This window comes from Capra hircus, chromosome 17 (genome assembly GCF_001704415.2).
Source record: "Capra hircus breed San Clemente chromosome 17, ASM170441v1, whole genome shotgun sequence".
In the NCBI taxonomy this organism is placed as follows: domain Eukaryota; kingdom Metazoa; phylum Chordata; class Mammalia; order Artiodactyla; family Bovidae; genus Capra; species Capra hircus.
In genome coordinates, this window is record NC_030824.1 from 700681 (window position 1) to 722323 (window position 21643).

At 45.3% G+C, this 21643-nt stretch overlaps 1 protein-coding gene across 2 annotated transcripts in view; it reads right to left on the reverse strand.

The window, feature by feature from the left end:
- Nucleotides 3143-21643, reverse strand: part of SLC5A1 (solute carrier family 5 member 1) — a 54275-nt gene continuing 35774 nt past the window's right edge. The window contains 8 exon segments of one of the 2 annotated variants that reach the window (NM_001314323.1): nucleotides 3984-4207; nucleotides 6299-6404; nucleotides 8110-8325; nucleotides 9411-9579; nucleotides 17106-17256; nucleotides 19640-19747; nucleotides 20968-21103; nucleotides 21352-21572. In NM_001314323.1, coding sequence (NP_001301252.1) covers nucleotides 3984-4207; nucleotides 6299-6404; nucleotides 8110-8325; nucleotides 9411-9579; nucleotides 17106-17256; nucleotides 19640-19747; nucleotides 20968-21103; nucleotides 21352-21572 — 1331 coding nt within the window. 2 annotated transcript variants of the gene reach the window in all.

The window sequence follows — 21643 nt, forward strand, 5'->3', positions numbered from 1 at the left end:
CTCCAGCACCTTGACTCTGGGACTATCAGAAGATACAAGCCAAGCGTCAGAATTCTAATTTGAATTTTTCCAATCTGAAACATCTAATGTTTAGTTTGGCCTTTGAGTGTGATTTAGGAACACAGGGCCACACAAGGACCAGCTTCTCTCAAGCTGGGTGTGCCCTAGAAGCAGACAGCATCATTACCTGTGTCCTGGGAGTCTTGGGAGAGCCGTCATAGAACAGCAGAAGCTAATGTGACAGAAAAAAGCTGGCTGAGTTACGGATGCAATGCGAAGCTCAGGGACTGAATAACACTCCCCTGAACCCTCCAGAGCCAAACAATCCCACCCTGTTAACCTCACACACATCACCTTAATTCCATCCCCACCAAACCGTCAAGGCAATAGCACCTCATTCAAAACCTTGGTTCCCCGAAATCCAATTTGAAGGTTAGAAGGAGTATTCTTGGGACTGGGTTGGGGGTAATGTTAAAAAACAATCTCTCTCCTCCAGCTAAGCACACATGTGTTTTTCTTCCAAGGCTTGCTTTTGTGAAGCGGAACACGCTGTAGCAGATCTTTCAGGAAATGGTGCTTTCAGTACTAGTGAAAAGTGAGAGCGCTAATGAGTTTCAAAGGTAGAAATTTGATCAACAGTAGCACTGACATACACACACAACCACGTGTAACATAGCTAGCTAGCGGGGAGCTGCTGTATAGCTCAGGGAGCTCGGTTCAGCGCCCTGTGATGACCTAGAGGGTGGGATGGGTAGGGTGGGAGGGAAGCTCAAGAGGGAGGGGATATACGTATACTCATGGCTGAGTCACAGTGTTGTACAGCAGAACTAACACAACATTGTAAAGCAATTATACTCCAATTTTTAAAATAATTTTTTTAAGGTAGAAATTTTTCCATGCAAACACCAATGCCTGACTCAGTTGTACAGAAGTAAGAAATGCTACCAGGTCTGTCAAAGCCCCCAGGACCAACATCATTCTGCACAGAAGCAGCTTTGTCTTCTCATTTTGAGAGATTCCTTTTAAAATGGTCCTCCATACGTTCAGTTCAGTTCAGCCGCTCAGTCGTGTCTGACTCTTTGCACCTCCATGGACTGCAGCACGCCAGGCCTCCCTGTCCATCACCAACTCCTGGAGTTTACTCAAACTGATGTCCATTGAGTTGGTGATGCCATCCAACCATCTCATTCTCTGTTGTCCCCTTCTCCTTGCACCTTCAATCTTTCCCAGCATCAGGGTCTTTTCCAATGAGTCAGTTCTTTGCATTAGGTGGCCAAAGTAACAGAGTTTCAGCTTCAGCATCAGTCCATATGTAAAGAAGCTCCACACATAAAGAAGCTTTTTTCCTGACAGGGCATGGTTTTTCAGTTCTATAAACTAACATTAATGAGCAATCACTTTGCCCCACAGCACATGCCTTCCATCTGAGGACAGAAACATCTCTTTCCTGCATCCGTGACATCATTCTAATACAATTTATCACTTACTGGGCCCTGGTTACCCAAGTGGTTCTCATGGAACGCTGAAGGTAGAGTGACTCATCTTGTCTTTACTAGAGGTTTTGAAGTTGAAATCCTCTCCAAACTTTGCTACATGTAGCTAACTTGCTCAAGTTGCTAGATTCTATTCTCAACTTTCCTGGCTTCTGCTTCCTAATCCATATCTTGTGCCAACTAATTCTCACTACAGACATGGTCAGCATTTGTCTAGAATGGCTAGAAAACAGGAAATCAAGATGTTATGGCTTTTCAATGTTTTTATTTTTTTTTACCAAAGTAATAAATTTTAATGAAAAGGACTAAATGCAGTTTAGTATAACATCTGTCGGCATTCTTCATGTATGTAAGAAAGATGCCACCCTCTTTTCACTCATCCACTTTTCAAAGTGACCTCGTCACACCTAGAGGAGGTAGGTATATGCTATAAGCACCAACGTCCTCATTTTTTCAAAGAGAAAAATACACAGTTGAGAAAAAAAATTAATTTATCACAATATACACAGAGGATCATTGGCAAGGCCAGAAACAGAATCTAGGGCAATCTAGATACTTAACGCCTGCTCCGTCCACCAGCTTTCAGTCATCATTCTTTAGACTCTCTGAGCTCAAAAATATCACAAACTCCCCACAAAGCTGAGTACTCTGAGTAATACTGGCCATGCGAAATTCTCCACTTTTCCCTCCTCTCTGCCTGGCTTAAGGGGAATAGGCTGCTGCTGCTGCTGCTAAGTCACTTCAGCCGTGTCCGACTCTGTGCGACCCCATAGACAGCAGCCCACTAGGCTCCTCTGTCCCTGGGGTTCTCCAGGCAAGAATACTGGAGTGCGTTGGAGGGCAGCACACCAAATATTTTCTTTTCCTTTCATAAGAACAAGCCATTCTTTACCTGTTGAACCATTTTTACACCCCAGGAACTACTCTCAGCTGCTCCACAAAACCTCAGATTCCACCTATTTGCTAAGCTAGCCTCAAATCTGTCAATACAAACATCACGACTTCCACAGGACTGTATTAAAAAAATGATTAAGATTTCACAGGTGGAACCAAAAGGATTAATCAAATTTAAATTTAATTTTTAAAATTTCTCCTTAGGAAAGAGTTACAACAGAAAATAAAAATGTTGAACGCTACCACCTGGAACAGAGACTGCCCACTCTAACCTTGTTCAATGGATGATCACCAGTCAAGACACATAAGGAAAAAGAGCTGTGGCCACCTGAGCTCATAGGGAGGAGGATCTTGGGCTACAAGTGTCAGTGTTTCAGGAGAGTCCGGCTGCTCTGAGATGACAAGTGCCCCCAGAGGCATGTTTGCTCATTATGTGACACAGAATCAGTTACATCAGCACCATGAGGAAGTGGAGCCTCTGGAAAATGCACCCCGATTCATTACAGTCACCAGAGAGTGTACTCTGTGCAGCCATAAGGTTAACCAAAAAGAAAAGTGAAGTCACTCAGTCGTGTCCAACTCTTTGTGACCCCATGGACTGTAGCCTGCCAGGCTCCTCTGTCCATAGGATTCTCCGGGCAAGAATACTGGGGTGTGTTGCCATTTCCTTCTCCAGAGGATCTTCCCAACCCAGGGATCAAACCTAGGTCTCTTGCACTGCAGGCAGACTCTTTATCATCTAAGCCACCAGGGAAGCCCAAAAAGAAAACAAGCATTTATTAACAAATACACATGTCATCCATTATGTCCACAAACATTACTGAGTGGCTAAGATAGTCCAGGCACAGGAAATGCCAAAATAAATGAAATCTCAAACACAAGGAACTGACAATGAACACTTTCAAGAAAGCCAGAAAATCCTCTTTTCTCGAGATTATCTGCTTTCCCCCCTGGCCCGAGGCTGGTGCTTGGATCCCTCTCATTGGACTGGTACTGCCATGTCCAGGCCTCTCCTTCAAAGAGCAAACACCCAGGACACAGACCCCATCAAGCTCCCATCCTCAGCTTCAATATGTTCATCAATTTATCAGGTTGATTTTTCTCATGCCAGGAAAACTTGACAAGGATTTCATGAGGTAGGGTGATGCTTTCTTAAAGTAAAATAAAGTTTTAAAAAAATGACAGGGGATGTTAGATAGAGAAAGTGGTAGTAACCAGGGGACCACAACTCTTTAAGCAGTATTTAAGGATCACAAACAATGTTAACATGCTGAATCTACCTGAGAAAAATGTGCATCAGACATCACGGGGCTTCTGTATCTTAGTCTGCATTTTCCTAGACACTGGGATGAGTGGGATTTCCTTCTGCAGCTCTGATATGTACAGATGACTGTACCACACTGGACTCGAATATATAAGTTAACAGCAAATCAGTGATTTTTCTCTAGCTAGCCTGTAATTACAAATGTACACATTTATCAACAGGGCAGAGTTTACAACTGGCTGGTGTCCCTTCAACGCCACTGAATGGGACCAAAGAGAGACAGAGTGAAGACTCCAGCCTCCACAAGCACAGCCTGCAGCAGAAAGCAGGACTCAGGCAAAGTAGGCATGGCAGAAGACAGCCACGGCCAGCAGAATGATGCCGTTGATGTTCACTACCATCCGCCACAAACGCTTCTCCGAGGTGTCTGTCATCTTCAGCTTCATGGCTGCCTCCTCTTCCTTCGTCATTTTGGGGCCTTTCTGCTGGTCCAGGCCGCAGAACATGTCATAGGCCTGCCTGAGGCATCCTTTTTTCTCCTCAGAAGCTTCTGTGTCTGGGGAAAGGAATAAAAGGACTGTTGGGTACAGAAGCAGGAGGTACTAGAAAAGATCTCCAGAGGAGATATCAGGCCATGACACATCTGCCACTCTGCACACAACTCCCACTTTTCTTGTTTGCAGGAATAAAAATGGTGCAGATTAAGGTTTGAATAAAGGTAATTAATTACAAGATGATGTTAACAGTTGGATTCTCCATAATATACTATGGTGGTATATTTTACCTCTGTTGGGCCCAAAGGAAATACATTTTGATTTCAGACACTCAGAATCAAACAAGAAATAATAGCTTATGAGAGAGAAATGTTAACCATTGACTGAGGGACTGTGACATGTCAAGAATGTGGAAAACCCACCTCTCAACCAGAGAAACCCATATCTGTTTGCCACATCACTGAAAGCAATGAGTTTGGCATGACTCAAGAGTGTACTGACTGCACCTGGAAATCCCAAGGCTTCACAACAGATCCAGTCATGTGGCAAGGATTGGTCTATTCAGTCCCTGATCCAGGGCAGCAAGTGAGCAACACTTCAAGGGCTTAAGATCTGATACTGCTGAGTCAAACCATTCAACTGACCTTGCCACTAAAATGTGGATGCCCACCAAGGGAACTAATTCTGTCCTCTGAGCCCAAGTGTGGCATTAAAGGCGAGCAGACCTGGGTTAGAATCCCAGGTTTGTGACTCACTAGATATGAAATCAGAGAAGGCAATGGCACCCCACTCCAGTACTCTTGCCTGGAAAATCCCATGGACAGAGGAGCCTGGTAGGCTGCAGTCCTTGGGGTCGCTAAGAGTCAGGCACAACTGAGCGACTTCACTTTCACTTTTCACTTTCATGCATTGGAGAAGGAAATGGCTACCCACTCCAGTATTCTTGGCCTGGAGAATCCCAGGGATGGGGAGCCTGATGGGCTGCCGTCTATGGGGTCACACAGAGTCGGACACAACTGAGGCGACTTAGCAGTAGCAGCAGCAGCAGCAGATATGAAATCAAGCCCACTGTGTTTTCAGCACCATGGTCAGAGACCACTGCCCTCCTCTCTCCAGCCCAGTACCAGTAAACCACACATGACCTTGTGCTCCCACACCTCTGCACAGCACACATCACCACGACCATCCTCCATGTGTGCACCCCTCCCATGTAGGGAGGAAAAGCTCCAACACAGAAATTGAGGAAAACATTGCTCCATGATCAGGATAAGTCTCTAAGCATTGACTAAGCATTATCTTAGAGCTCTGAAGAATTGATGATTTCGAATGGTGGTGCCAGAGAAGACTCTTAGAGTCCCTTGGACAGCAAGGAGATCAAACCAGTCAACCCTAAACAAAATCAACCCTGAATATTCATTGGAAGCACTGGTGCTGAAGCTGAAACTCCAATACTTTGGCCACCTGGTATGAAGAGCTGATTTATTGGAAAGACCCTGATGCTGGAGAAGATTGAAGGCAAAAAGAGAAGAGGATGACAGATGATGAAATTATTGGATGGCATCCAACTCAATGGACATGAGTTTGAGCAAACTCCAGGAGAGAGTGAGGATGGGGAAGCCTTGTGGGCTGCAGTCCACAGGGTCACAAAGAGTCAGAAGCGACTTAGCGACTGAACAACAAACAACAACAAGCATGATCTTAGTGGACTTGCAAGGAAATCTGATATTTTAAACATGATATGGTAAGCCAGCAAGACACAAGACCCTAAGAGCCTCTATCTCATCCCCCTGATATCACTAGAACTGACCATAGCTTTGGTCCCAACTGCTTTCAGTTTATAAGCTAGTGTCTTCCCTTGTCCCTAGCCAAGCCCCAAACCAAGTCAGGGTGGTGAATATCTCACCTGTGCTTCCTCACTGAGCACTGTAAACCAAAAAGGGAAGAGCTGGGACGATTCTGCATCCTCCTCCTCCCCTTGACAAGGCCTTGAGTAAACTGCCCAAAACCCATTTATCCATCTCACCCCATACCCCGCTCCTCACTCCCCTCCAGAAAGAGAGATCTGAGCTTTGAAGGCACTTGGCGAAGGCTTCAGTAAGGTGGTCTTGTGGTTAGAGGAGTAACTTGGGAATAGGCTCTGAGCCGCAAATCACCTATTTCTAAGGCATCCTCCCGGGCGTCTTGAATGTCCTCGTCTTCTGCATCCAGGTCAATACGCTCCTCTTTGCTGTTACGCAGGCTCCAGCACAGGCGGTAGAGCTGTGGAGAAAGCAGAACAGGTTAGCAGGAAGATCCAAGTAGTGTCCTGGGCCAAGAAGTTGGGAGGACAAAGAGATGTGTGTCGAGAAAGGAAAAGGAATGTGGCTCTCAACTCCATCAACAACACAGATAACAGTTCCCATCCACAGCACTATCTCTGAATATGTTGGGAACGTGGATATAAATCATATACATGCACATACCATCCCCTAGGATATGGGCATATTCGGAGGTTGAGACTGTCGTGAGCATAGAAATGTTTTGAATGAATGATCTCTTGTTACATATGATAAATAAATTTGTTCCTTTTAGCATTCAGGCTAGGAAAGAAGGCCAGGCACCCATTTATCCAGACCAGCAGTGTAAGTAAGATCAGATTTTTGTACCATATTAATTGTAGACTCATGAGCCAGTTAGAATAGGAAAAGCTGGAGGTATACTTTCTATTGACATGAAACCAGAAACTACTTTATTTCAAGAAGCATGGAACTAAATGTGTTTAGGGCTACAATATTTTTAAAAACTGACGCATCAAGAAGCAATTAATACAACATAAAGAGAGTCTGTGACAGATTTGGCCAATAACTCTGATGGCGGTTCTGCCACTATAAAAGCAATCTTTGTTTGACATCAAGGTTGGTCACAGTTTTGAAAATTTGGTGCTGAGGTTAAAGGTCTGTTAGGGATTCCTATTTTTGTGTATGCATAAGAAAGGGACCAACAAAACCCTTTCTCTTTCTCTTCAGACAAATGTGATCTTGGGTTAACACTCTAGCTCTGTTCCCTGGAAACCTGAAAAGGGGAGAATGCTAGCTGTGCTGGGTTACCAGACTTCACTGCTTATGGTAAAAAGCGACCCATAATTGGTAATCTTCATCTGCACTGGGAGGGCTGCAAACATTCCCTAAACCAAGGGCGACATCTAGAGCTAAAGAAGAGTACTTGTCATCTTTGAAGTCTTGAATCAATTAGACTTTGATACTGTTTGAAATTTCTTAAATTCCATGGGCAATTGTTTGGAGGCTTCATTGGGGGGAAAAGAATAAAGGGTATATCATGCTTCAGATTTCCCTCAGCGTGGTGATTTTTACAACTAGGTATGTCCCTTGCTGGGACCTTTGGAAGCTATGACCTGGAGTCTATTACAAGAAATATGCATTCCTATCTGGGAAATAAACATCCAAGCTGGGGTAACCCTGCGTCAGCCCACGTGATCTCATTGCCGTGCACCTAAGCCGTCACTCGGGCAGCAGGATCCAGAGGACAGTCCCTTGGGCTGAAATGCGGCCTGCTGAAGATAGTCTTGACACTGCTCTGCTGGCAAACTGCACTCCCTGTCCTGTCCTTCTGCGCATGCTCAGTTGCTAAGTCATGTCCAACTCTCTGCAACACCATGGACTGTAGCCCATCAAACTCCTCTGTCCATAAAGTCTCCCAGGCAAGAATACTGGAGTGGGTTGCTATCTCCTCCTCTGGGGCATCTTCCCGACGCAGGGGTCGAACCCAGGTCTCCTGCATTGCAGGTGGATTCTCTACCACTGAGCCACCTGGAAAGCCCATGTGTCCTTTTACGTGACACCAAAGACAAGGACAGCCTATTTTAGTCATGAGAGTAAGAGGCCTCTAACTGAGCCAAAGCAATCAAGTTGAGTGCTGCAGCATGAACGCAAAACCAGGCAGGACAGCCTCCTACATGGATACTCACATGCACATCTGCAATGGGCTTGGTGAAGAGGGAGACGGCCAGGATGACGATGATAGTAACGACAAAGAGGATGATGGCAAAGTACAAGTAGTGTACACCACAGATAATCGTGGGACAGTTGCTGGGCTCCGTGCAGCTCCCGGTTCCATAGGCAAACTCGGTAATCATACGGGACACCCCGATCAAAAATCCTATGATCAACCCCCAAAAGGCTCCCTGTGAAAGAAGAGCCTGGATGATGAACACTGTATTTGGGAAACAGCTGTGCATTCATTGGGGGACAGAGACGAAAGAATAACAGTGAGAGAAATATGAGCTCCAGGCCATCTGAAACAGGAACGCTGGGGTTCAGAATACGACTGGGGATGTTAGGTCAGGCCTTCAGTGGCTCTGTTTACCACCTCTTAGTAACTCGACTGGGTATTTGAGTGTTCTTAGTTGCTCAGTCATGTCCAACCAACTCTTTTGCGACCCCATGGACCTGCCAGACTCCTCTGTCCATGGGCTTTTCCAGGCAAGAGTACTGGATTGGGCTGCCATTTCCTCCTCCAGGAGATCTTCCCAGTGGAGGGACTGGGCCCATGTCTCCTACATCTTCTGCACTGGCAGGTGTATTCTTTACCACTGAGCTACCTGGGAAGCCCTTGGTTAGAATAACACCCAAGTTCTCAGTGCCAAAAAAAAAAAAAAATCCCTTTAACTTTAAAAATACTTTGAATTTCTCTACCTGCAGCTACTATTACCATTAGACTCCAGATTTAGGCACATTCAGTTATAACACAATTACTTGTGAGCTAATCTGTATTCCTTGAAGACACTGAAAGAAATTGGGTCTTTTAGAGGAAGAGGAGAAAGGAACTTTTCCATCAGCCCCTTTTATAGATCCAAAGTCCCCTCACCCTTATCCCTATCTGGCTGGAGTATCACTTCTTGGTCCTTCACTGGGCCCTTAGAAATGCTGGCTGGAAAACCTAGCCCCCTGCAGAACCCAGGAGGTAGCCTGTGCTAGCAATTCCCATGGAGCTGTTTGCCCAGAGGCTACAAGCTTCCCAGAGAGAGCCACACAGTGAGAATCACCCAGAGTAGACGGAAAACACACATCATTACTTGGGAATTAATTTAGAACCTGCAGCAAGGAGAAGGAAAGTCCCAAGGTCCCTGGAGGATTTTCCATATAAACCCTCACCAGCACCTTCATTCCTGCTCAAGATCTCTGGAAGTAGAATTCCTCCCAAAGAATATACAAATCCAGATGGGAATTTCTGTCCTGAATGACTTTCCTAGACATTCTCGATACCTACCGGCTCATTGACTCTCTTGCAGAAGATAGCAAGCAGGAAGACTGCTGCGATGGGTGGTCCCAAGTAACTGGTGATGGACTGGATGTAGTCGAAGAGCTGTCCACTTTGTGCTGACTGCACGATGGGCACCCAGGCGATGCTGACGCCGATCAGCACCAGCATGAACAACCTGAAATCAAGCCCCACAGCAGGGTGTCAACAAATGGCTCCACTGGAATAGTTATAGATAGATAGATAGAGAAACCGCCTGCAGTACGGGAGACTCAGGTTCAATCCCTAGATCAGGAAGAGCCCCTGGAGAATGAAATGGCAATGCACTCCAGTATTCTTGCCTGGGAAATTCCACGTACAAAGGAGCCTGGAGGGCTACATTCCATGGGGTCACAACGAGTCAGACGTGCTGAGCAACTGAGCAACAGCAACAGTAAAGATAGATAGATAGAAAGGTTTATATGACCAGAGCAGGGAAAAATAATTAGCTAATTCATTGAGACTCTTTTCTTCTGTATTCTGCTCCTTCGGGGGCTTCCCTTGGGGCTCAGACAGTAAAGAATCCACCTGCACTGTGGGAGACTTGGGTTCGATCCCTGGGTTGGGAAGATCCCCTGGAGGAGGGCATGGCAACTCACTCCAGTATTCTTGCTTGGAGAATCCCCATGGACAGAGGAGCCTGGTGGGCTACAGTCCATGGGGTTGCAAAGAGTTGGACATGACTGAGCAAATAAGCGCATAGTACTGCTCCTTCAGGAAAATCTTTGCCTGTAAGTAAAATGCACTTGATTTTCCATAGTAAAGTCAACCCCCTAACCCCCAGGAAAGAATCCACTTTGAGAGGCAGTGGAGTTTAGGAACAAAGGTGTGGACTTTGGAGCCAGTCTCCTTTTTCGGTTGTTTTTTTTTTTGGCCATGCCTCATGACTTATGGGATCTCAGTTTCCCAACCAGGGATTGAACTTGCACCCTTGGCAGTGAGAACAAGGAATCCTAACCACAGGAGCACCTGGGAGTTCTCTGAAAGTTAAAGTGAAGTCGATCAGTCATGTCCGAATCTTTGCAACCCTGTGAACTGTACCCCACCAGGCTCCTCCATCCATGGGATTTTCCAGGCAAGAATACTGGAGTGGGGTGCCATTTTCTTCTCCAGGGGAACTTCCCAACCCAGGGATTGAACTCAGGTCTCCCACACTGCAGGAAGGAAGACTTTATTATCTGAGCCACCAGGGAATCACTAGCTCTCCTCCTTTTGAGTTTTACTTCAAGTCCTGAAAAGATGGGATGCGTGCTCAGTTATATACGACTCTTCACAACCCCATAGACTGTGGCCTGCCAGGTTCCTCTGCCCTTGAGATTTTCCAGGGAAGAATACTGGAGTGGGGTGCCATTTCCTCCTCCAGTGGCTCTTCCTGACCTGGGGATCAGACCCGAGTGTCCTAGAATTTCTGCATTGGTAGAGAGATTCTTTACCACTGAATCACCTGGGAAAGATGGGAGGGTTCCTTTTAACCTCTTGATTTAATTAGAAAGAAGGCAGTGGTTCTCTTATCTCTGGAATTTAAGGCAGAAGAGTCTTAACCTAACCTTCACAAAGTAGTGTTCTTGCTCACGTATTTCTCCCTCTTAAGTACCCCTCCCATTGCCTCCCATTTATTCAGATCCTATCCACCATTTAGACATAGATTGGGGTCTCCCTCCCCCAGGAGCCTTGCTCAGCTACTGACTAGTACAGTCATCTCTCCCTTCTCTGAGCCTGTAATTGCTCTTACAGGCACCACAGCACAGTGTAGAATTGTTTCTTGTAACTGTAAGCTTATTGAAGACAGGGACAAACCCCAGAGCAGCAATCATTGGATGCACGAAAAGGGTGAGCCTCATCACAATCTCAGGGCCAAGAGATCCAGCCCTGAGTAAAGCAACAAAATTTTCTTTCCATGTTGCATCTTGAGTCTTATACATAGCAGAGAATGCCAGTAACCATCTTTCAGAGGAAAACCCTGTCAGGGAGCCATGCTGCTTCCTGTGAAGCAGAGGGCAGACTCTGGCCCAGTCCAACCTCCCCTGGGTGCCAGGTGTTTCATCACCTGCAAGGGGCCTGTCATGTTCCTTTCCTTCCTTTGCCCCAGTCTTGCTCATGAGATTTAGGAGGCAGCAGCACTCCCCGGGAAACTTTCCCTGGACAGACATCCCAGGGAGTTTTTCACCTGCCCTGAGGAGGTTGGCCTGCCTTCGCCCCCTAGAGAGACACAGCAGAGCTTCTGCTGGTCCTCTACCCAGAGCCTCTGCTCCATGGATAATCGAGATAATGGGCACACCTGGCCCACAGATCCATACTTACGGGGTCCAGTATCCTGTTGTGTCCATTAGCCCACTTGACAATAACGAGTGTGCACAGAGTATGGTGCTTTAGACTGTGCAAAGCACATTCACAAGCATAGTATCACCTGACCCTCACAATGGTCCTGTAAAATGCTACAGCAAAGGGTCAAGGCACTGGAGGCACCTGGGCCTAAAAGACGCCCAGAGAGGAGAGTTGCAATGTGCAGGCCTGAGCAAGACAGTGTGGTGCTGGGAGCCAGCATGAGGAAGGAGGCCTGGCATATGCAAAAGCGTGATCAAGCCTCAGGAAACCCCCTGTTCCCAAGCATCTACCCCCAAAACCAGAGTCTACCTACTTTACTGTTTCATGCTCTCGCCTACACCTCTGACTTTATGGGGGGCTGTTCCCCACCGGTTCTCTTGGAGAAGGAGTAAACGTGCAGCTCCAAGTCAATAAAAATTCCTGGGCATGGCAAGAGTGTTTCAACTTACGGACTCCTCTGAAGGTTATCTAGCCCACCTGTATAGGTTCCTCTGGCCACATGTGATTGTTTACAGCCTCCCAACCTGAGAGGCATGAGATGTTTTAGACTTACTAAAGGCAAAATCTTTTGGGAAATTGTCAGTATAGTGGGTTGGTTAGGAATTATATTGGTGAAGGGTTTTTCATTTGTTGTGCGAATAATTGCTGCTAATTCCCTGCCCTGGGTGTGACAAGGGTGTCTCAGATCAAACCTCTCTGCTGACAGACTAGCTTGCGTGACAGGATTATCCATACTCCTGCCACTACGCACATGATTGTTTCAGTTCAGTTCAGTTCAGTCGCTCAGTCCTGTCCGACTCTTTGCGACCCCATGAATCGCAGCACGCCAGGCCTCCCTGTCCATCACCATCTCCCAGTGTTCCCTCAGACTCATGTCCATTGAGTCCGTGATGCCATCCAGCCATCTCATCCTCTGTCGTCCCCTTCTCCTCCTGCCTCCAATCTCTCCCAGCATCAGAGTCTTTTCCAATGAGTCAACTCTTCACATGAGGTGGCCAAAGTACTGGAGCTTCAGCTTTAGCATCATTCCTTCCAAAGAAATCCCAGGGCTGATCTCCTTCAGAATGGACTGGTTGGATCTCCTTGCAGTCCAAGGGACTCTCAAGAGTCTTCTCCAACACCACACTTCAAAAGCATCAATTCTTCGGTACTCAGCCTTCTTCACAGTCCAACTCTCACATCCATACATGACCATAGGAAAAACCATAGCCTTGACTAGACGGACCTTAGTCGGCAAAGCAATGTCTCTGCTTTTGAATGTACTATCTAGGTTGGTCATAACTTTTCTTCCAAGGAGTAAGCGTCTTTTAATTTCATGGCTGCAGTCACCATCTGCAGTGATTTTGGAGCCCCAAAAATGAAGTCTGACACTGTTTATACTGTTTCCCCATCTATTTTCCATGAAGTCATGGGACCAGATGCCATGATCTTCGTTTTCTGAATGTTGAGCTTTAAGCCAACTTTTTCACTCTCCTCTTTCCCTTTCATCAAGAGGCTTTTTAGCTCCTCTTCACTTTCTGCCATAAGGGTGGTGTCATCTGCATATCTGAGGTGACTGATATTTCTCCCAGCAAATCTTGATTCCAGCTTGCATTTCTTCCAGTCCAGCGTTTCTCATGATGTACTCTTTGTAGAAGTTAAATAAGCAGGGTGACAATATACAGCCTTGATGTACTCCTTTTCCTATTTGGAACCAGTCTGTTTTTCCATGTCCAGTTCTAACTGTTGCTTCCTGACCTGCATACAGGTTTCTCAAGAGGCAGGTCAGGTGGTCTGGTATTCCCATCTCTTTCAGAATTTTCCACAGTTGATTGTGATCAACACAGTCAAAGGCTTTGGCATAGTCAATCAAGCAGAAATAGATGTTTTTCTGGAACTCTCTTGCTTTTTCCATGATCCAGCATATGTTGGCAATTTGATCTCTGGTTCCTCTGCCTTTTCTAAAACTAGCTTGAACGTCAGGGAGTTCACGGTTCACGTATTGCTGAAGCCTGGCTTGGAGAATTTTGAGCATTACTTTACTAGCATGTGAGATGAGTGCAATTGTGCGGTACTTTGAGCATTCTTTGGCATTGCCTTTCTTTGGGATTGGAATGAAAACTGACCTTTTTAAGTCCTGTGGCCACTGCGGAGTTTTCCAAATTTGCTGGCATATTGAGTGCAGCACTTTCACAGCATCATCTTTCAAGATTTGAAACAGCTCCACTGGAATTCCATCACCTCCACTAGCTTTGTTCCTATTGATGCTTTCTAAGGCCCACTTGACTTCACATTCCAAGATGTCTGGCTCTAGATTAGTGATCACATCATCATGATTATCTGGGTCGTGAAGATCTTTTTGGTACAGTTCTTCCGTGTATTCTTGCCACCTCTTCTTAATATCTTCTGCTTCTGTCAGGTCCATACCATTTCTGTCCTTTATTGAGCCCATCTTTGCATGAAATATTCCCTTGGTATCTCTAATTTTCTTGAAGAGATCTCTAGTCTTTCCCATTCTGTTGTTTCCCTCTATTTCTTTGCATTGATCGCTGAGGAAGGCTTTCTTATCTCTTCTTGCTATTCTTTGGAACTCTGCATTCAGATGCTGATATCTTTCCTTTTCTCCTTTGCTTTTTGCCTCTCTTCTTTTCACAGCTATTTGTAAGGCCTCGCCAGACAGCCATTTTGCTTTTTTGCATTTCTTTTCCATGGGGATGGTCTTCATCCCTGTCTCCTGTATAATATCATGAACCTCTGTCCATGGTTCATCAGGCACTCTGTCTATCAGATCTAGGCCCTTAAATCTATTTCTCACTTCCACTCTATAATCATAAGGGATTTGATTTAGGTCATACCTGAATGGTCTAGTGGTTTTCCCTACTTTCTTCAATTTAAGTCTGAATTTGACAATAAGGAGTTCATGATCTAAGCCACAGTCAGCTCCCGGTCTTGTTTTTGTTGACTGTATAGAGCTTCTCCATCTTTGGCTGCAAAGAATATAATCAATCTGATTTTGGTGTTGACCATCTGTTGGTGTCCATGTGTAGAGTCTTCTCTTGTGTTTTTGGAAGAGGGTGTTTGCTATGACCAGTGCATTTTCTTGGCAAAATTCTATTAGCCTTTGCCCTGCTTCATTCCGTACTCCAAGGCCAAATTTGCCTGTTACTCCAGGTGTTTCTTGACTTCCTACTTTTGCATTCCAGTCCCCTAGAATGAAAAGGACATCTTTTTTGGGTGTTAGTTCTAAAAGGTCTTGTAGGTCTTCATAAAACCGTTCAACTTCAGTTTCTTCAGTGTTACTGGTTGGGGCATAGACTTGGATTACTGTGATACTGAATGGTTTGCCTTGGAAACAAACAGAGATCATTCTGTCGTTTTTGAGACTGCATCCAAGTACTGCATTTTGGACTCTTTTGTTGACCATGATGGCTACTCCATTTCTTCTAAGGGATTCCTGCCCACAGTAGTAGATATAATGCTCATCTGAGTTAAATTCACCCATTCCAGTCCATTTTAGTTCGCTGATTCCTAGAATGTCGACGTTCACCCTTGCCATCTCTTGTTTGACCACTTCCAATTTGCCTTGATTCATGGACCTGACATTCCAGGTTGCTATGCAATATTGCTCTTTACAGCATCGGATCTTACTTCTATCACCAGTCACATCCACAACTGGGGATTGTTTTTGCTTTGGTTCCATCCCTTCATTCTTTCTGGAGTTATCTCTCCACTGATCTCCAGTAGCATATTGGGCACCTAATGACATGGGGAGTTCCTCTTTCAGTATCCTATCATTTTGCCTTTTCATACCTCTCAACCATAAACAACACAGAGAGTTTGGAGTATTTTGAAAGTCTTAATTAGCATAGGGCTTTTCTCATTGTTGAGTCAATGATTGCCACCAGGCCTCCATATCCTTAGGCACATGGGAATATATTAATCGATGTATTTGGAATATAGAAAAGGAAATATAGTAGTTTTTAAGGTTAGCAATACTAGACTTATTGAGTTAATGAATTTTCTCTTTTGTAATAGATCACTGTACTTTGTTATAAATCACTGTGTCCTTGCTATGTAAAAATGTAACTTTATCACTATCTTAAGACTAAATAGATCTTAAGGGGAACATTGGTGAAAGGATTTTCATTTGTTGGGCTGATGTTTGCTGCTGAATCTCCATATTCCCTGCCCTTATAATGAATATAACTAACATATAGGAGAAATAAGTATTAACCTTTAAGCATATAGGAGAAATAAGTATTAACCTTTAAGATTAATCATGTTAACCTTGGGTTAAATAAATTCCTTTCTTGATTGTAACTCACTACATCCTCACCCTATAGGAATGCAACTTTATTTGGAGGGTGGTGCCTGGTTTGAGAAAAAAACACCCTTGGAAAAAATAAGCTTTTTCGTTATCAGAAAGAAAGGGTCGTAAAATGTCAGCAGGTCTCATGGCCAGAAGATGATGTAAAACCCCTAAGATCTTTTTTTATGTAAAGCACCTGATTTTATTTAAAAAAAAAAAAAAAAGCACCTGATTTTGATAAAGGTCAGGACTGCTGACCCCCGGGTGACTCTGTATTCATCCCTATGTGTAACAAAAGGTATATAAGCAAACCCCAAAATAAAGAAATCGGATCAGTTTCCGAAAAGACTGATTCCCCCATGTCGTTCTTTCTTGCTCCCCATTTTTCTGGCCGAATTCCCATCTGGTGCATGGGTACTCACCAAGCCTACTAATTTTGCCTGGGCTTCTAAGATCGGACCGGGGAGGCCTCAGTGCCTCCTCTCCTTCAGGAGAATGGAAAGACGCCTGTGGCCTACGTAGGTGGTGATTGGTATTCCATGTAAACCAAGTTATTCAGCCTCTTTTTCTCTGCTAATTTTCTAATCCCTCTCTATCTGTAATTAAATAAGTTATTTCCAAGGACGCCAACTCTGTCCCCACCTTCGAATCACCCTGGATCCACCGAGGCTGGCCCCAGCAGTGTGGGATGGTATACAGTGCCTAGACAAGGACTCAGTTGGCCGTGGGTTCCAGTCCTGGCTCTGCTGCTATCCAAACTTCTTATTTAGGTATGACAAGCCTCATTTTGTTCACCGATGAACTGAGGTTAGATTAATGATCCCTGATGTTGTTTCGTGCTCCAGATTAAATGATCTCTGATGTCGTTTCATGTTCCAGAGGGACACTGCTTCAGTGATCTTGGATTTAAAGTTAAATGCCACTGAGAACGATATAACTTGCCACGGTGGTTACTCTCATTCTACCCAGCATCTACCAGTCTTCCCCATCTTGAGGAAACCTCTCTGGTCATTCAGGTTTTCATGGGGCTTAACAGGGGGAGCTGTACTTACCGTCCTGCGATCATGAGCTCTTTCTCAGATGCTTTCTTCCGGATCTTGGTGTAGATGTCCATGGTGAAGAGGGTGCTGGCACTGTTGAAGATGGAGGTCAGGGAGCTCATGAGAGAGGCCAGCATGACCGACAGCATCAGGCCTCGCAGTCCTGGAAGAAAAGGAGGTTCTGAGTGGTACCTGCTGCATTTCAGCTCTTTTGTGCTTGAAAAGTGTGACAACTCAAGGTTTTTTGCCTTCTGACACCATGCCATATTATTTGATTTATCTCTCCAGGGAGATTAGATGTTTTAAGGAAGGGACTGTGTCTTTAAATTATATTGGAAGTCCACAGCAGTCAACAGAGCTAGGGACAAAGTATACATGCAGTAAATGCTTTCCAGTTGGATTGCCGGTGGTAGTGGTAGTGATGGTAGTGTGTGTGTGTGTGTGTGTGTGTGTGTGTGTGTGTGTGTGTTTCCATCTGAGCTTTTATAAGGTCTCTCATCTGAAAGATTAATGATAATGGACAAATATTTAAACTAGGATTCAAAAGATGAGGTTTCAAGAAAGTGAAAAGAGAGCCATAGAAAGGGAGAAAATATTTTCATATATCTAATAAGAGTTTTGGAAAACTATTCTATCATCCTCTAGGTATTGTATCTGTAAATAATTTTATAGCTTTGTTTTAATCTGCAGCCTAACGAGAAGAAAAATAAAGATTGCCTATTCTGATCACTTTGTCATTTGTTGGGAGGGTTTTTTAATGGTTCCTCTTGAGAGTCTATCATGTAGACTACAAACTATAGAAGCTACGAAGATCACCCAACTTTCTCATTTTTTGGTAATAGAATAAAATGTCCATTTCAAGGAATTAGTCTATAGGGCTTCAAGTCTTAGCTCTGCCCTTTGCTCAGAGTAATTCACCAGTTAATTGCTAAGCTGGGCTATAGCTCTCTCCTTTTTGTATCACCTCTTATCAAGCTCACATTCATTTATTCACTCAACAAATATTTGTCGAACATAATTTTACAGCAGTCCAGGAAACAGATAATGGCATATCAGAGTAGCATGATGGAGACAACAAAAGGAGGTAGATGAATATAAGGAGATAACATTGACAGACTTTGGTGAGGGATTGGTGGGGTAATATTTACCAGCTAAGTGAAGAAGGCTGAATCTGCAAACGAGATTTAAAAGCAATAGCTGGAAAGGATGAGGAGAAAACAGGAGAGAATAGTATTATAGAATCCAAGAGGAGGGAATAACTCAAGAAAGAGGAGTGATCGATAATGCTGAATGCTACTGAGGAATATAAGGAAAATATCCATTTGATCTAGCATAGGGAGGTCACTGGGGAATCAGGTGTTTACAGAAGCCAGGTTCCAGCCAAAAAGACTGGCAATGGTTTGTGCAGACACAATATTTTGTCTTGCTTGCCACGCAGCTTTCTATCATGCACAATTCACTCTGGTGTAGTGTTCAGAGCTACCTCACTCAGGATCTGCAGGTCTAAGGAAACAGCATAAACACCCCAACAGAGGCAAGAATCCCAGCCAGAACTCTAAAAGAGCCATGATTCTTGCTAACTGCAACCTTAATTAATAAGCAGCCCAGCTCAGTGAAATTGTTAACTATTACTCCCATTTTTATAAAAGTTGAATAAAAATGATTTGCCCAAGGTCATATATCAAGTCTGTGGTTTAAAAATATATATACAAATTCCTCAGTTCTCACCTTCAGCAGAGTTAACCATGCCAGACACTGAGTTACTGAGTGACCTTAGAAAATCACTTTCTCTGTGCAGGCCTCAATTTTCCCAACTGTAAAATGAACAGGTTTGCCTAGATGATCTTCATGTTTCTTTTCAGTGAAAAAAAAAAAAGTTGTTTATTCTAAATTTTCCTGATGAATACCTTTGAATTTTTGGTCTCCTGGGGCCCCTAACCTAAAGAGATTTCCCTGCCTTAAGCCAGAATTAGATTTTCAGTCAACATGAAGATGAGCAGTAAACACACAGGTCTACCCCAAAACTAACTATTCTGGACTGTAAGTCCTCACTCTCCTGGATCCCACATTCTCTATAGTGAGACACCCCCTTGTATCTGATCTACCTACTGCCTTGAACTCCCTCATTCTAGAGCTAAAATTGCTCTTTGCCATGTTTTTCCTTGGAAAAACCTAGGAGTCAATTCATTCTCCAGGTAGAATTCCATTTAGTTCAAGCCTCATGTTAATGTCTGTTGGAGAGCATCAAAAGACCTTAGGGCATGAAAAACTTGTGTTTTCTTCCTAACACATTTTCAGATGGTCTCCTTCCCTTGCCTGACTGATGGATGAGTGCCAGGACTCACAGAGCCCAACCAAGCCAGAGGCCTCCTTCCCACTGAAGCAAAGACAAGTTCAAATATTAAGGACCCTGGAGTGACTCTCTCTCCTAGACCCCCAGGCTTAGAAACAGCTTTGCCCCAGAAGGCCCACAGATGGTTACGTAGATAGAGCCCAAGTCCAATCAGCCTCCCAAGAGAGACCCTGCCAGCCAGGACAGCTCTCACCATTGGGCATGAGCTCCACCACCAAGGTCGGGTAGGCGATGTTGGTACAGCCAACCTTGGTGCCGCAATATTTCTCACACTCTGAGGGGACGGTGCAGGCAACTTTCTCTGAGGAGAGATGAAGAGTCATGTCAGCAAGCAGACATCAGAAATGTTCCCAGGATTCACCTTGTTAAGCGGGCGTGCGTGCTAGGTGCTCACTCATGTCTGACTCTTTGAGACCCCATGGACTATAAACCACCAGGTTCCTCTGTCCATGGGATTTTCCAGACAAGAAAATCAGTGGGTAGCCATTTCCTTATGCAGGGGATCTTTCCAACCCAGGGATCTAATGTGCGTCTCCTGTGTCCGCTGATTGGGCAGGTGAATTCTTTACCACTAGCGCCACCTAGGACAGCGCTTCAAACAGGACATTCCTGCCCACAGCCCTGAAGTGGTTTCACAAAGAATGCAGCCCCCAAGAAGCCCTCTTATGCCATCCCCCCACCCTGCCAGTCTTGACCATCCCAAGCTCTGCCTGGGGAGGAAAGACAGCTGCTAGGCAGAGGAGGGAAAACCGAAGAAATGCTTAGGGAGGAAAGCAGAGGGAATAGTCCCCAGACTTTAGCTAGCTACAGATGTGAGAATCAGACCATAAAGAAGGCTGAGCACCTTCGAATTGTGGTGCTGGAGAAGAGCCAAGGGACTGTCAAGGAGATCAAACCAGTGAATCCTAAAGGAAATCAACCCTGAATATTCATTGGAAGGACGGATGCTGAAGCTGAAGCTCCAGTACTTTGGTCACTTGATGTGAAGAGTCAACTCATTGGAAAAGACCCTGATGCTGGGTCAGATTGAAGGCAAAAGGAGAAGGGGGCAACAAAGGATGAGCTGGCTGGATGGCTTCACCAACTCAATGGACGTGAGTTTGAACAGACTCTGGGAGATGGTGAAGGACAGGGAAGCCTGGCATGGTGCAGTCCATGGGGTCGCAAAGAGTCATACAGGACTTACAAGCAAACAGCAACACACGCCATAACCTGGCGGTGGGGGGTGGGGGGGGACACAGAGCAAAAGATGAGTAAACGTTAGCCAGAAGAAGCCTTGGCTAGAGGCACGTCATGACTTCGGAGAATCTGCAAAAGGGGAAACCGTAACTGTCCGTGTAAAGAACCAGGGAACACAATTACACAAGTTCTGTGACCTCAAATCACTCAGTGTCTGGGGCAGGGGGACAATGATGCTTTGTAATCATGGCAAGAAAACAAGAGGGCAAAAAAAGGAAGAGGGAGCCATGGGGGTTTTTGAAGTGGGAAAGAGAGGTTGGCGAGTCCAGCGAAAGGTGTCACCTGTGAACAGGATGCGGCTGATCATCCCTGGCATCACCATGAGGAACATGGGCAGCAGCTTCATGTACCCACACATGATGCAGCCAGCCTTTACATGTGACATGTTTTTGGCGGAGAGGCAGCGCTGCACAATGACCTGCCAGGGAAAGCCCAATGAGGGGGGGCGGTAAGCAAGAGACCCCCACAACATGTCCTGACCACCCCAGCTCCCACCACCACCCCGGGTCATCAGCCTGGCACCCCCACATCACCAAGACTCAGCAGACCTCAGACCATAGGAGCCTGCCCTGCCTGCTCCAACCCTACAAGCTGCACAAAAGGCAGGAGGCTCTGCAGCAGCCTGGGCAAGACCCTCTCTCATCCCAGGTCCGACAGCATGGGTACCTGGTCTGTGCACCAGTACCACAGGGAGATGATGGTCAGCCCAAAGATGAGCCCAGGCCAGGGCAGGTCTCCCTTGAGAGGATCGCGGAAGATGTGGAAGGAGTCAGCCCTCGGGGTGTAGCACTCTTTCTTGACGGTGGTGTTTCCATAAGAGGTCACAGTTGGAATGGCATTCATGTATTTTGTCACGAAGGCACTGTACCCTCCCACTTCATGGAAAGCTGGAAAACATTGGTGGCAAAAATCAACTTCCTGAAACTCTCAGCTCTTCACAGCAGCTTCTTCTGCGGAC